The sequence below is a fragment of the Portunus trituberculatus genome, chromosome 38 (assembly GCF_017591435.1).
Source record: "Portunus trituberculatus isolate SZX2019 chromosome 38, ASM1759143v1, whole genome shotgun sequence".
Lineage (NCBI taxonomy): Eukaryota > Metazoa > Arthropoda > Malacostraca > Decapoda > Portunidae > Portunus > Portunus trituberculatus.
This window is the reverse complement of record NC_059292.1, coordinates 1,925,001-1,940,000: the sequence shown is the minus strand read 5'-3', so window position 1 is coordinate 1,940,000 and position 15,000 is coordinate 1,925,001. Positions and strand designations below refer to the sequence as shown.

General features: G+C 43.1%; 2 protein-coding genes across 5 annotated transcripts in view; both read right to left on the bottom strand.

Annotated features, from left to right (window-relative positions):
- The window catches only part of LOC123514558 (tyrosine-protein phosphatase non-receptor type 13-like), a 46,307-nt gene extending 35,428 nt beyond the window's left edge, over window positions 1-10,879 (bottom strand). Inside the window, exons 1-11 of the mRNA XM_045272499.1 lie at window positions 10,841-10,879; window positions 10,273-10,376; window positions 9,295-9,514; window positions 8,851-8,949; window positions 8,536-8,640; window positions 8,078-8,172; window positions 7,264-7,423; window positions 6,649-6,846; window positions 4,902-5,113; window positions 2,942-3,647; window positions 2,034-2,169 (exon numbers count right to left, since the gene is read on the bottom strand). Coding sequence (XP_045128434.1) covers window positions 2,034-2,169; window positions 2,942-3,647; window positions 4,902-5,113; window positions 6,649-6,846; window positions 7,264-7,423; window positions 8,078-8,172; window positions 8,536-8,640; window positions 8,851-8,949; window positions 9,295-9,514; window positions 10,273-10,376; window positions 10,841-10,879 — 2,074 coding nt within the window. The remainder of the gene's footprint in view (window positions 1-2,033; window positions 2,170-2,941; window positions 3,648-4,901; window positions 5,114-6,648; window positions 6,847-7,263; window positions 7,424-8,077; window positions 8,173-8,535; window positions 8,641-8,850; window positions 8,950-9,294; window positions 9,515-10,272; window positions 10,377-10,840) is intronic.
- Window positions 10,880-11,885: 1,006 nt separating this feature from the next.
- The window catches only part of LOC123515060, a 134,643-nt gene continuing 131,528 nt past the window's right edge, over window positions 11,886-15,000 (bottom strand). Inside the window, exons 5-7 of one of the 4 annotated variants that reach the window (XM_045273451.1) lie at window positions 13,242-13,493; window positions 12,748-12,855; window positions 11,886-12,479 (exon numbers count right to left, since the gene is read on the bottom strand). In XM_045273451.1, the coding sequence (XP_045129386.1) occupies window positions 12,195-12,479; window positions 12,748-12,855; window positions 13,242-13,493 (645 nt within the window). In that variant the 3' untranslated portion in view covers window positions 11,886-12,194. The remainder of the gene's footprint in view (window positions 12,480-12,747; window positions 12,856-13,241; window positions 13,494-15,000) is intronic. The other 3 variants (XM_045273454.1, XM_045273453.1, XM_045273455.1) reach the window with 3 other exon arrangements.

Sequence of the window (15,000 nt, the reverse complement as noted above, 5' to 3'; positions counted from 1 at the left end):
AATCTCTTTGGCCTCTGAAAATAGTCGTGATGAGAGAGCAAAGCGTTTCTGAACAGAGGGTATAGATATCGAAGGTTGTACAGCAGCATGGGGTGGATGGAAAGGGACAAGGCAAGCAAATAAAGATAGATAGATAGATAGATAGATAGATAGATAGATAGATAAATAAATAAATAGATAAATGAACAAGTAAAATGAATCAAAACGAAAATAAATGAACAAATAAACAAAATAGCAAGTGAAAGATTAAGCATTGAAAGGAAGGCGCTGAGGTGAAAACAAAGAACAATCAGCAGCTGACTTGTTGGCCCTTCCGAGGCTGTTTGTGACGAGCTACGCTGTAAAGAGTAACAACATTACATATACGAATTTGAAGTCATTAGTGGTTCATTGTTGTTGTTGTTGTTGTTTTTCTTTATATTTATGTTACAGTCTAGAGTTCAATGCGTTATATATATATATATATATATATATATATATATATATATATATATATATATATATATATATATATATATATATGTTTGTTTCCATCGAAGAGTCAAGATAAAATGTAAGAATCAGTAGAAGTAAAAATTATACGCTAATTACCAAAAGCCGCGGGAATACACCTGGGGAGCTCTAATTAATAACAATACGCTCGCTTTTCCTTCCGCTCTTCCTCCTCCTCCTTTTCCTCTTCCTTCATTCGACCTCATTGTCTCGTCTATTTTGGGATCGTTCCGCCTGTGGGACGATCAATGACACGCTCACTTCACTTGTTATATATTCACGACCTGGATAGAATGCCGCACACACACACACACACACACGTCTGCCAAATTCGCGTGCCGATCAAACCAGACACAACACTGTCACTACCCACCCACCTACACGCACACACGTGCACACACACACACACACACACACACACAGTTAATTTACAAGACGTCACAAGTTGATTGGACTGTGAAGGCGCGGCACACACACGCCTCCTTCAGTGGAGCGTGGCACTGCCTCCCACACACATCCTCAACACTGCACTTCTTTCACTCCGAGCTACACCACGACTCCCGCGTGAGAAACTGTCGCCCGAGGCCAGGGAGGAGCGTCCCGGCCCCGGCGACCCGCCCCACAAACGGAGGGGCGGGAAGTTGTCCTGGCAACGCGTAAACAAAAATCAGCTGGCGGCGCCGGGCTGCTGTAACACACGCTGACCTAGTAACTGCCTCGCATTGCCTCGGGTCACAGCCACACTTCGGAAATTTCGATCACAATACAAAATACGTCACAATGTAAATAAACAAACAAACAATAAAAAAAAAGTTAGCAGCGAAGATACTGATGAATGAATCCTATGATGATGACTGTGGTGGTGGTGGTGGTGGAGAGAAGCAGAAAACGAGTACAAAGAATAAATAAAAAAGCAATTACATAAAAAAAATAATACATGTATTTGACTGACCAGTATTTTGCTGTTCCTTGTGTAACAACACACGACACAATGCAAGACTGTTGCTGTCATCAACACAACACAATTCAAATGCAAGTGTCTTTCATATCAGTCACAACACAAGAGCAACACATCCACCTAGAGAGAGAGAGAGAGAGAGAGAGAGAGAGAGAGAGAGAGAGAGAGAGAGAGAGAGAGAGAGAGAGAGAGAGAGAGAGAGAGAGAGAGAGAGGTAGGGGTGGGGAGATTAATGGAGTCCCTATCATGTGTTTTATGGCTTCATGTACACATGAATCTTGGCTCTTTGTGTGTGTGTGTGTGTGTGTGTGTGTGTGTGTGTGTGTGTGTGTGTGTGTGTGTGTGTGTATACTGGTACAAGCTGATAATTCAATAGTACAAATAAGGAATTTCCTGTTTGTTTCAACCACCGACAATGAACCTTCCATTAATCAAATCATCAAACAAATGTATCCACTTGAGAGGGAGACAAGGAGCCTTTACTTACGCCTTGGTGACACTGACACTCCCTCAGCACACACTCAATATCCTGCAAGTCACAGCCACACAATACTCAGCAGGAGCAGCATCAAATCTAACTCACCGACGACTACAGCAGTGGGTGTCGTGTTGAGCTCCTGAAGGCTGGGCAGGTGGTGGGCCAGGAGGTGCTGGTGCTGCCGCCGCTTCTGCAGGGCTGCCGCCGACACCCTGGTCCCCATCCTGACTCCCCCGCTGCCCTGGTGGTGGAGGGAAGCATGGAGGGCGGAGCACAGAGGATTAACAATGTATGTGTAACCTGAGACCCATGAAAGGAAGCACTGCAGAACGCATGTTAATGGGAATATTGATTCTCTCATTGAAAGGAAAGATAAAGAGAGGGAACTTTATGTATTTAGTGAAATAAAGAGCCTTAATTGACAAATAAAGCTATGTTTGATGACCAATGATTATATGATGACAGTAATGAGACAAGATTAATTAAGAGAGAGGACCTATAAAGCTATAAAAATTTGAGAACATTGTGAATATTTGGTATCTAAAAATGCCAGAAAGCATCAGTGTACATATACAACTGGCTATTACCTGAGACAACATTTACATTCACACAATTACAAACATTCCCTCACAACTCGGTCTCAATCCTCTTAAAGGAGAGGGCTCTTGCTGCGCCACTCAGTATTACAGTCATGTAGTATTATGAAAAAGAAATGCACAGCGAGGTGTTTAAATTTTTAGAATTACTTACTCATAAAAGCCATAAACTAATTTAATTACACAGTCCTTCAGTAGACAGCAGTACAGCTTGTGATGCACACAGTACACTCACACTTCAACAATTTTCCACATCACAATTCAAGGAAAAGAACACAATGACTGACCACAGAATGCCAAGAGGAAGACAAGGATATGTTGTGTCAATAAGTAATGCATGACAACATATTAAGTCAACAGAATGTGAAGGTGAAGCGTATCCTGTGAAGGAAAGAAAACAATAAGTACTATCCTCACCTTGGTTGGAGAGGAGAGGAGTGATTCGTCGCTGCCAAACTCTCGGGTCAGCTCCGGCCTGACCCCACTGCCAACATTAGCTCCACAGCCGAGTCTGTGGCTGCTGCTCTCTACGTTGCTCTTGGACCGCTGGTGGAACACTCTGGGTGGAGACACCTTGTTTCCTTCTGCCACTCCTGCATCTCCTTCTACTCTCTCACCAGCACCACCTGACTTCCCTCTCTGTTTCCTTTCTTCGGTCTGTGTGTCAGCCGTGCTAGCTGTCACTCCTATGCCTCTCGTCTTTCTCAGTCTTTGCTGGTAATCATTTTCAAGGTTTTCAATTGAGAAAACCTCGTCTGCCTCATCTCCTCCGGTGCACCATAGGATGTCTGAGAGGAAGTTTTCACGAGAGAGACTATCGGAGGATTTCTGGTGGCCGGGTGTTGATGCTGCCGCCAACGCTGGGTGAGCCACACCCTTCCTGTCTCCTGCTGGGGCTGCAGACACCTTTGCTGGCCCAGGTGCGGGCTCAGCACCACCTTCGGCTTCAAGACAGGTTCCAGAGTTCACTACATCCTCAAGAGCATCAGCGGAGGAGAGGCTGGTCCTGGCAGTGGTGGCGGCAGAGGAGGTGTTGCTGGCTGCCTGCTGCTGGGAGGCTTGGGTTGCCGAGTCCCGGTACAGACTCTGGTGCACAGTGGCAAGGTAGAACACGTGGCGGCTCCTAGTAACACATTGGGGAGATTGCAAAGATCAGTAATTATTTAATGCACAGATATTTCACACAACATTTACTGCAGTTTCTATTCCTCTTGCTCACACCACTTCTGTCACCTGTCCTACACTTGCTCTTCCTCTAAAGAGCAACAGTCATGCCTTTCCCTTCATATCCTCCCATAAAACACTGACAATCCAACATCCCTGCACTTGTTTCACACTTCCATCTCTCACTTCTCCTTCTTCCTCACATCTTAATCAGTTCCTTTTACTTTTCACAGCACAACACTTGCTTCTCTCTCCCTCCTGGCTTGCTAAGTGAGTCTCCTTGCAACACACACAGCACAGCCACTTCCCTCTACTCTGATGCTGCCACTGCCTACCTTGTGGCTTGGGACAGAGGGAGCAGAGTGAGTGGGAGGCATGAGGGCAGCAGCTCTATGACAATATCAGTTAGGGAGAGGGAAGCCCTGCACACACATTCTCTCTCTCTCTCTCTCTCTCTCTCTCTCTCCAAGTCTTACATAAACATGCCAGATTATATGAGAGGGAGGAAGGAGGAATGAGGAAGTGGAGTAACAGGCAGTGGCATCCCAGGGGAGGGGGAGGTGAGAGGATGAGAGGAAATAAGGATGTGAAGATGGCATTTGCTAATAAGAAGTGCAGTGAAAGGAGAAAAATTAAAAGAATGCAATAGTTTAATAAATTAAGCAATGTGTATTAGGTAAAAAAAAAATTAAATAATTTTTTTTTTTTTTTTTTAAATGTAAGAGATATGCAATGAAAGCAGCCAAGTGAATAAAACATGTTAAATATAACTAAAAAGACAATAAATGGAAGGAAAATGGAATAATAATGAAAATAAGCATGGAAAGTAGAAAGGTACAGGTGAAAGAAATGAAAAAATGTGCATAAGAAAATATGAGACCTAAATACAACCAGTGAGGAGTAAGTGTGACCAACCTTTCCCAGTCATTAACACCTTCCCGTGTGAGGAGCGACCCATCAGACCACCAAGCAAACACCACAACGAGATCCATCAAATCATCCAAAACACAAGAGGCTGCATTACACACACGAGTCAGCAAGACACAACAGGTTTAGACAACAAGTAGATACATGCAAGGACAACATGCAATGGCAGTGAGGAAGAGCATGGGGGAGGACACTGATGTAAGAGGAAACCAGCCAAGGGGCACAGCAAGTAAGTAAGCTACAGTCATTGTTGCTAAGAACCACCACCCTGGGGACCTACACTCACCTGTTTTCCTGGAGGTTAAACTTAATCTTGCTTGGTTTGTCAGCGCCTCTGAGAGCAATGTTGAGTCTGTGTGTGGCATATGACAGCCTTTTGACAGTGGCCCAGGGATGGATGGCAGCCCTGGCCACCGTCTCAGGGCCAAGAGGACCACTCGGGAGCACCAGCACCCCTTCCCCTCCTACCCCCAGCCACCACTGCTGCCGGCCCTTGTCCTGAGGGGAGGCAGCTCTCATCACACACCCAAGCATGTTACCTTACAGGGCCTCACCTTCAGGCTGCTCCACAATGCACAGCAGTGTGACCACCGCAGGAAACATTCACAGAAGACTGTAAGCATACTAACAGGAAAGGCTCACCACAATTACTAAGGGGAAACAATGCAAAACAGACATCAATGCTAAGGTGTAACAGCAAACTGGATACTCATCACAATGCAAATTCTCAACACTTCTCAGTTTTCAATATGCTGAAGTTGAGAGTGTTTTGCACACAACACAATCACAAAGGAATTTCATTTGACTCCCAAAGCAGCAATTATAAACTTTTAAGTTGCAACACCTCTAACAGGTAGAAACAAACAGTCCAGGTGGCTTAAATTCCTTAATATTTCAGTTACAAAGAAATAATCTGCCATATCACTACCAAGTATCAATTAAGTGAAAATGTTCAATTACTAATTTCATTTATTTCCCAGAAAATAAAGTGTCAGAGGCATCAATAGAGAGGAAGCCAATATGATGAACTAGTAATACTTTAGCTCCATGTCATGAAGAGAAGAAACTCAGTGAAGCAACATCTGATGTACAGCTTTACTGTACCAACAAATCATGTGCATAACACTTGCCAGTTTCTTCCAGCACACCCACCTAAGAAATGGTATTCCAGAAGGCATTTGTACACAACAGTGTAACAAACAATCAATATGGACAACACTTCCACAAATCAAAATTTTCTAGCATGAGCCTTAAGGCACAGCACAAAGCTAGAACACCTGCCATAACAGAATTAGTATAATAAAAGTAAGAACAAAATGACTATCTGAAAGTGCATAAGACAGAGGAAGCCATACAAGGCAGTGTAATTGATCCAGCTATGTATGCAGTTCCACAAACTGCCAGCTTCACTGCCGTGTGGACAGACTCACTCCTCAGTCGTGAGAGGAAAAAGAAATAGATAAAGAAAAGACAAAAGTTATACATATACTTTCTCAATAACTAAAAACAAAATTATCAGTAAATGAACTGAATCAAGAATCCAGCAATGAAGTAATGACAATTTATGAGTTAAATAACAAATGAACTATGTTTTCATCTTAACATTCCTCAAAAGCACCGTGACTTCCATGATCTGTAATCCAATTGGAGGAAAATAACAAAACTGATGATCTAATGAAATACCAAACAGAACAGGGAAGCCTGACTCGCTCCACAATGCTGGCTTGGGAGTCAGTCTATTTACTGCTTCTTATAGATATAGATAGAGACAGAGGCACATCACATAAGCAAGCACAGCTTCCTTCAAGTCCAGACAAAAACAAACTTATCACAAAACAATTACAAATATTACATATACAGTATAAGAATGCAATCATGAGTAGTATTTTACTCACATCGAGAAAATAAAACCAACACAAACTGCTCACATTACCTTACTCTGTAAAGCTGCAAGATCCCTGTGCTGAAATTCTCTGCTGCACTTCTGTTGCAAAATGTGCAGTCATGTGTGCACACACACACACACAGCTTACCTGAGTGACATGGTAGTAGTGAGTGCCATAGTGTGGGGCAGCCTGCAGCATGGAGACAAAGCGGCACTGTGCCATGGTGTAGGGCAGGCCGGCCAGTGCTGCATGCCTCTGCTGCAGCTGCCCCACTACCGTTGCTGCCTGGCCACCTCGCAGCAGTGACTCGGGGACGTAGTGTTCAGACAAGAAGTAGCTCTGGTCCTGTGAAGTGAACACGTGTTAGGTTGCAATAATGGCTGACTTGAAACAGGATTTGCATTTCTTTTATAAAAGAATGGAGGAAAGAAGAAAAAATTAGCCAATGTGCTTTAAAACATAGTGTGTGTAAGGAAAAATTTCTGAAACATCAAGATCAATAAAAGGAGTCTAAATCAGAACATACCATTATGAGCTAAACTACTTAACTGTTAAGGTTTGTTAATGTATCCTTTTTATTAGACTATAGGGACTATGGTAGGACAGCTTGAATAATGAACTGCATCTGTGTCAATGTGACATGAACATCACATCAGGATTGAAGGAAAGAAAACCAAGACTGCCACCACCTTAACCTGCTATAAGTCAATAAATATGTATCTTACTAATAACAAGTGAAAATTTAATCTGCTTTGGTCTCACCTGATCCTTCCTATCCCCAAACTCAGCCTGCAGTGCAAGGGCAGCTAGCTGCAGGAGGTTGTCCTGGGGCAGCAGCAAGCGACCCTCCAGCAGGTCGTGGCGCAGCTGCAGGTACAGCAGGTGGCGGCTGCTGCTCTCTGTCATCTCAACACTACTCAGCCTATGGCCAAGAGTGAAGACAGTGACTCTGCTGTCTGCTGAACCTTGATTTGCTACATCAACTTGCAACTGATAATCTTTTGGCTAGTTTAGACACCACATTTTTCATAATGTTTAACAATGTACAAATAAAAATTATTTTCAAGCACACATCTTCTTTCCCTCATGATGGCTAAATAGTGACAAAACTTCAAAGCCTGCAGTTTATTGCCAAAGGAGACAGAACAGATGTGATCAGAAAGACCACAGCAACCCAAACTGACAATCATTATTATTACAGCTTCCAGAGATGTGTTAATACTCAGAATTGCTTGAGATGCCACAAATGTGACTCAGTATCAAGAATCACAGTTAAGTTGTCATAATGTTGTGTTTACAATGCACTCTAGAGGCAGTGCTGAATTAAATAAATCACAAGGAAACCAAAATTTATTCCATAGGTGTGTGTGTGAAGAAGATAAATAGAGAAGATTTTAAGAAGGAATAAGCAAAGTATGCTCATGACTTGCTGAAAAAAAAGACAAAATAGATGGAATAATGTTTGGCTAGATGCCCTATAAAATTAAACAAGCAAGTCAAATTTTATGCAGCTGTGTGTGACATTATGGTAACTCTGAGGTCACAAAGCTGTCCTGAGTGAACAAGCAAAGCTCACCTTGCATAGCACATGAAGCGCAGATGCAGCGTGAAGTTGTCCTGCATGAGCCCGTCCTTGGTGGGATGGCGCTCCTTCCATCCAGGCGGGGCCACCTGCACACACACAGGAAGGGAACAGTCTTAGTATGTATATCATAGTGCATGGTGGGTTCTTTCCTCCACATTTACACACAATAAATACATCCTGTCTATCTCAAGACATACTTAGCTTCATCACTTCCTTCTTCCTTCACTTCACTCCACATGTCTATACTTCCAATGTAAAAAACACTACATTTCACTGTGATATTTAGTAACCTTTCTTTTCTCAATGTGTGTTATGTATGTGATCCTGAGTGTGGTCTACTGTGATCACTATTGCTATCTTTATCATTATTCATTGACCTCTGTGTATAATAATGATGATGATGACAATGATGCATACCCATAAGCCTGAATTCCCTCCCTGTGCCTCACCTTGTACAGCTTTGTCTGAGGAGCAACAAAGTGAAACTCTCCACTGCCCAGCACGGCCAGGCCCAGGTGTTCCGCCAGGGGGAGACTCTCTGTCCGGTGCACAGCCTGAACAACCCAGTGTTTCACTATTGACAATAATGTCTCCCACACTGACAGAACTAATCAATCACATATATATTTCAATATATGAAGCAATAAACTGAGACAATGGTTTTACTTATATATTTTATTTGTTACTTTACTAAATTTTTATGGTAAAAAAATTATATCAAATGAATTATAGTGGTTTTAGGAAATGGAGTTCTCTTCACTAACCTGAAGGACATGGCTGACCCGAGTGGAGGCCGGGTCACACACCACCTCCAGCCTGTTTCCCGCCACCAGCACCACTGTCACTCTCTTCACCACGCTCACCTGCACAACCAACGCTCACTCACCAGGCATCATCAATGGGCAAACCTCATAACAGTCTAAATTCTTCATAGTTCCATTGTAATTATAGATCTTGTAAAATTTGGGGCTTACATATTTTTTTCCAATTCAGATTTCTAGCTTACTTCTGGTGCTTTAAACAATTCTGCTTTATATAATGAGCCAAGCTATGGAAATTATACACAGACACTCACTGAATACCAAAATCTTGTATCCAATCACTCTTCACATAGCAAAACACTGATTAGTTGTTTCGCCTTCAGAAAATACAAAAAAGAGTGAGGAAAAATAAATAACACATCCTGCATTGGGACACTGATACAATACCTGAGTATCCTGCAGGAGACTGACCACCCTTGGGGGATCCTTGCTGCGCACCACAAATTCTGGACCAAGGATGTGAGGCGTTCCAGACACACCCCAGCTGCCGGCTCCCTTTGCCTCCGGCCCAGCAATGCGGTAGAGGCGGGATGGCGTGCGCATCACCAGCCGCCGCTTCCTGGGAACGGCGTCACACTGGTTCTGCCTCGTATCAGCCTCAGTGTTCCTGGAGTGAAGGTACAATGCTAGTCAGTGATATTGGCAGTGTAATGACCTAAATGTCTCATCTCTTCTCAGAAAACATTCCCTCCAATTATGTATATCACAACAATTCTTAATTTTTATATTTGATAACACACTCAGTAGATAAAGAGAAGTTTCAATACCAGAGCAGATGATTAGTGGTTAATGAAATGTGCTATATGAAATATGTATTGCCATCTATGTATCTATTTTTTAGTCAAAATTAAGTATTAAAAAGTAAGAAACCTTCATTAACCTAGAAATTGTGCACAAGCCACAACTTCAAGAACTGCAAATCCTTATCTATTCCCCAAAGGGATTTTTTAAATTTTTTATATTATGGCCTATAGTGCCTGTAGGAATACTTGAAGAGTATATGTGGGCAGCGCTGTTCAGCTTCTGCCCATTAGTGGCGCTGACAATTTTATTTATAGTGGTACCCATATTAGAGCCCATATCACCACCCAAGCGCATCTTTGGTGTAACCATCTGGAACCTGGGTATCATGGTGGCATATAGGTAACTTTAAACCACTTGACAAATGGCATAGCTTCAAAGCATTATGTGGTGGGATTCAAACCTACGTGTGGACATCTGCCCGATCCCACTCTCACCACCTTATCCACTATGCCACCACCTCCCTAATGATAATGGTGGAAGACAAGAAATGTGATGATGAAGTTTTCATTATACTGAACAAAAACAAATTCCTCCTCACTGCACAGGAAGCACTTTACTTACAGGAGATTGTCCACAGACATGGCACGTGACCTTGGAGGCTTCTTGGGTGGAACCTTCTTGTGCTGGCGCCTCACCCCCTCATCTGCAACCCGGCCCTCACCACCCTGCAGAGTATATGAAGTCAAAACCTTTGGAGATGTGTGTTAGCACACAGACTTCACCTGTGCATTAAAGTGAAACCTATGCTGTTATATTCATTATGTGGATGTTGGTGAAGGAAAAAGTGAGCTAGAAGGCAAGTACTTAATTCTTGACTAGTTTCCTCAAGAGAATATGGCTAGCAGGCAAGCTGTGTGAATTTACCAGCAAAACTAGTTGACAATAAAGTAATCGCCTCCAAGCCTGTGTCTTCCTTCATCACCTTCACAACTTGTCATAATGTTCCCATATATCTAAAATCTCTAATTCAATAAGTTTAACGGAAATCAACAGCATAAATGTATGTACAGTGGTCATCACTGGAATTGTTGTTCCCTGCCTCCACGATATGTGAAGCAATTCAAACAAGGTAATATACAAGAGAAATTTATTAAGTAATTTTGTGGACATCCTCCTCATACTTCCTGACCTCTTCTGAACATGCAGGAAGGCTGTCAGCAAGCATCATGATATGGGAGGAAACTTTTCCAAAGGTGGTGTAGCACAGCTTGAAGTCTGGCCACTATAAAGCAGTTGTGGTGAGGCTACTTTCCTTTAATAACTGGCTATGAATTCTTAATAGGGTTCAAGTCAGGGAAATTTGCTTAACTGATCTGGCAGCATGATAGGGAACTCCACCATACATTAAGGTAGTCATGTGCACTTAAAATGAAGCTCCTCCATTCACTGTGGTGTTCTTGGGTAACAAAGCTTTCACACCGTGACAGGTGAAGCAGCCCCCTCACTATAAACAAATAAAGATATCTGTCAGCTGGTAAATTGTAAGGGTTTAAAATGGTCATTGCTAAGACATTGGAACATGCAACCCGACTGCTATATATTACTACAAAGCTTGCCTTATCGCTCCACATCAGACTATGCCATTGACCAAGGTGCAGGGCATGTATTTGTTACAAAAAGTAAGACTCCTCTCCTGTGGGTGACACTAACTACACTTTGCATAGCAATGCATGGATGTGCAAGCTAAGATTGTTCAGGGTGCAGCACGCCAATGTTCTCAGACTCATTACCCAGCACAACTGCATTCTAGTTTATGGTGGAGCAATATCAGAATGCAAAGGGAAGTTTAGGACACTTTCCTGCTGTTTTTTCTTTTGTGGATAGTACTTTATTATAGCCTTCTGTCATTCATTTCATGCATCTTTGTGATGACCAGCATAATCTGTCCAGCTTTGATGAGGGATGTGATGACTGTGATGTCCTTTGACAGTGCTTTGCCAAGATCCATTGTCTAGTCAGACAGCTGCACAACAATGTAAGTGCAAGCCAAGCATGTATTGAGAGCCTAGCAGGTGAGGGATTGGCAGAGGGCATCTCCACTATGATGAGTAAAGGTTGTTTTTGCCATCTATGTACACCATCTCAAACATTAAGGCAGAGCTGCCAAAGATGTAATAATTTTATTTAATGCACCTCCATCCTACTAGAAGCAGTGTTAGTATTAAAAATTCAAATAACCAATGAAGTCCCAGTGACAACTCTAATGATGAGCACTGTTACTATTTTTATTTCACAAAGGCAAGGCAAAGGGTGCCACACATCACAGTAGTTGGCTAATACCAATACATAAACTTATAAAACCAAACACTAAAACAAAGATTGAATGAAAATGGTCCACAGCAAACCCAGGTAACAAGGATCCATGTCCTAGCTGAATCACAAACAGCCAGCACTCAATGGATCTCTGGCTTTACACAGATCCATGTGCCAAAACAGAAGCCAGTAATGCAAGCGGTATTGTTCTTTTCCACCCGATAACATACTCAGCCATGTACCTTGATGTCCCCAGCCACCGTGGCACTCCGGCCCACAGTCACAGTTGTCTTGGGCTCCACCCCACAAGAAGCCTTTCCTGTTGAGCCACTTTGGTCTGCCGGCCTACCCTGAGGTGCCTCCTGGATCGGGCTCATGTGGAGTGCTGAGGTGGTGCTGGTGGGAGTGCTGGTTGCAGGTGGCACGTTTTCTTTGGTAGTGCTGAGTGACCCAAGAGAATGAAATGTTCTTTTGGCCCTCACTAGACTCCTCTCCTCAGCCTCCTTGGAGATCTGCTAGAGGAAAGGATGACTTAAATTTGTGTCTATTTATCTAGTTGTAGCAAGGACATTAGTTGGTACAGGTTATTTTGTATATATGTACATAAAAATGACATGAAGTAAAAGTTGTCATATTTATCCTAACATCTCATACAATGGATTAAATTGGTGTGTAAATGAGATATGAATAATGTAGGAGAGTTTGTGCCTCTTTCCTGTGTCACATCAGCGTCACAATAAGCGTGTGGTGCTGGTGCAAGAAGTAGAAGCCTGCATCATTCACCTGGCCCTCATGCAGTGATGTCCGGGGGGTGGGGCGTGGCGTTGCTCTGCTCTGGCCCAGAATGCTGGCTGACCGAGGCAAACTGTCTGGGTTATGCACCGCACTCTGCTGGCAAAGGTCAGGGTCAATTCATATTCAGACAGAATCCAATTCTTCTTGACTTTTCAAAGTTTAACGGTTTTCATTCACCCAACAATTATATCAGGAAAATTCAATTGTGAATGTTGAAATATAAATGTTCTTTAATAGACCACTGCATAAAGTACACAGTCAATAACACAGCATGGTTAATATTGAAATAACATATCTTCATTCCAGGTGCAGGTTAAATTAGGCCAAAATTCATTGGGTTTTAATTTCACTGCTGATCTAATCATAGAGTAGATCATGAGAAAACGTCATGTTTTGCCGAGGAATTAGTAAGCTAAGGTAATTTGCTTCACCCTCTTGGCGGCTACACTTTGATCCCACCCCGCCAGCCGCCACGCCCTTACCAGCGACAGGTGCGCTGCCCTTAGATCCTCCACGCTGACGGACTGCTCCGAGGCGCGGCTCAGGTTCCTGGAAGATGACGTGCGGGGCTCTAATGCAGAGTATGACCTGCCCCGAGCCTCCCCGAAGGAGAGCGGGGCGGGGTCTGGGGTTGGTGCTGGCGGGGTACCACCACCACACGCCTCCTCGTGCAGGGCTCGCACGGTGGCGGTGTAGTTGAGGGCGTTTCTCGTGTCCAGCCGCTCCACCAACAGCTGAGTGGGAAAAACACATGGCCAAATAAATAACAGGGAAATTGTGGTTAGATGTGGAAAAAAGTCGACAGTCTGTCATTAAGTAATAAAGAATGCATCAGTGGTTGCACTCTGATGTTTACTCAAACCAAAATGTGTTAGAGTGTCTTGAGACCCACAAAATGAATGATAAGACTCAACAGGATGTCAACACACAGTAGAATATATACTATACCCATCAGTCACTGGAAACATAGGCTGTACCTGAGCAGAACACCAAACGCTAATCAACCATGGTATTCTGAATAAAGCATGACAGGTGGCGGTGTGGGTGGCAACTAACTGTTCAACCGCTGCCGATATCCATGAAATTAACTGTATGCGATAACAGTCGATGGAAGCTGTGTGGAGGAACGTACTATAAACCTACAAGTATTCTGGGAAAGCCGCAACTCTTCCCCAACGTGACAGTTTTGCTTCAGACACAGAAGGCACCTCGTCACTCGTCAAGTCATAACAACAGCCTTCCAAATTCCAATTCCGCCTCACTTACTAATAATCGCCAACATTGCCACCATGAAAATAATAATGATAAAAACAAAACAGAAGAAATTCATTATTGCAGTATTTAAATCTGGAGAACTAAATTATTGATGATGAATGTATATATAGCGAGTTAATATGAGACAAGTGACTCCAGCAAAGCGTTTCGGCGGAAAAGATAAACAAGAGCCAAGACAGGGAAGTAACAAGCAGGCAAGTAATGGATAGCTGCCACGACGGCTACTAACCCTGCCTGACAAACAGTGCGTAGCCTACTTAAGGACCCACCGAGAGAGAGAGAGAGAGAGAGAGAGAGAGAGAGAGAGAGAGCGCTACGTCCACCACACCGTTTCATTAGGCGAAGATGTTGCCACTGGACTGTCAAATCGGTCCCTAATGAAGCCTTGATTTGTAAGACTTCCTCGCGGTAATTAGGAAGAAGACCACACGTTATTGACTGCTGACGAAGGAGAGAGAGAGAGAGAGAGAGAGAGAGAGAGAGAGAGAGAGAGAGAGAGAGAGAGAAATCCCACGAACCCAAACGAAGCGAGGTCTGCGAGTGGTTCCCTGAAAATCTGTTCCGGTGGTTGTCATCTGCATACCGCCCACTGAACCTCACGAGTCTGGCTGTGTGTGTGTGTGTGTGTGTGTGTGTGTGTGTGTGTGTGTGTGTGTGTGTGTGTGTGTGTCGTTATACGGACAATGATGTAATGTATCTGGGTTTGTTGACTCGCCAATCTATTATCTAAATTCAATAGGGTTTTAACTAGTAAGCCTGAGAATAATAATAACAATATTAATAATAATAGTAGTAGTAGTAGTAGTAGTAGTAGTAGTAGTAGTAGTAGTAGTAGTAGTAGTAGTAGTAGTAGTAGTAGTAGTAGTAGTAGTAGTAGTAGTAGTAGTAGTAGTAGTAGTAGTAGTAGTAGTAGTAGTAGTAGCAGTAGTTGTGTTTGAAGACAAAGACAAAAAGAAATGGGAAAGA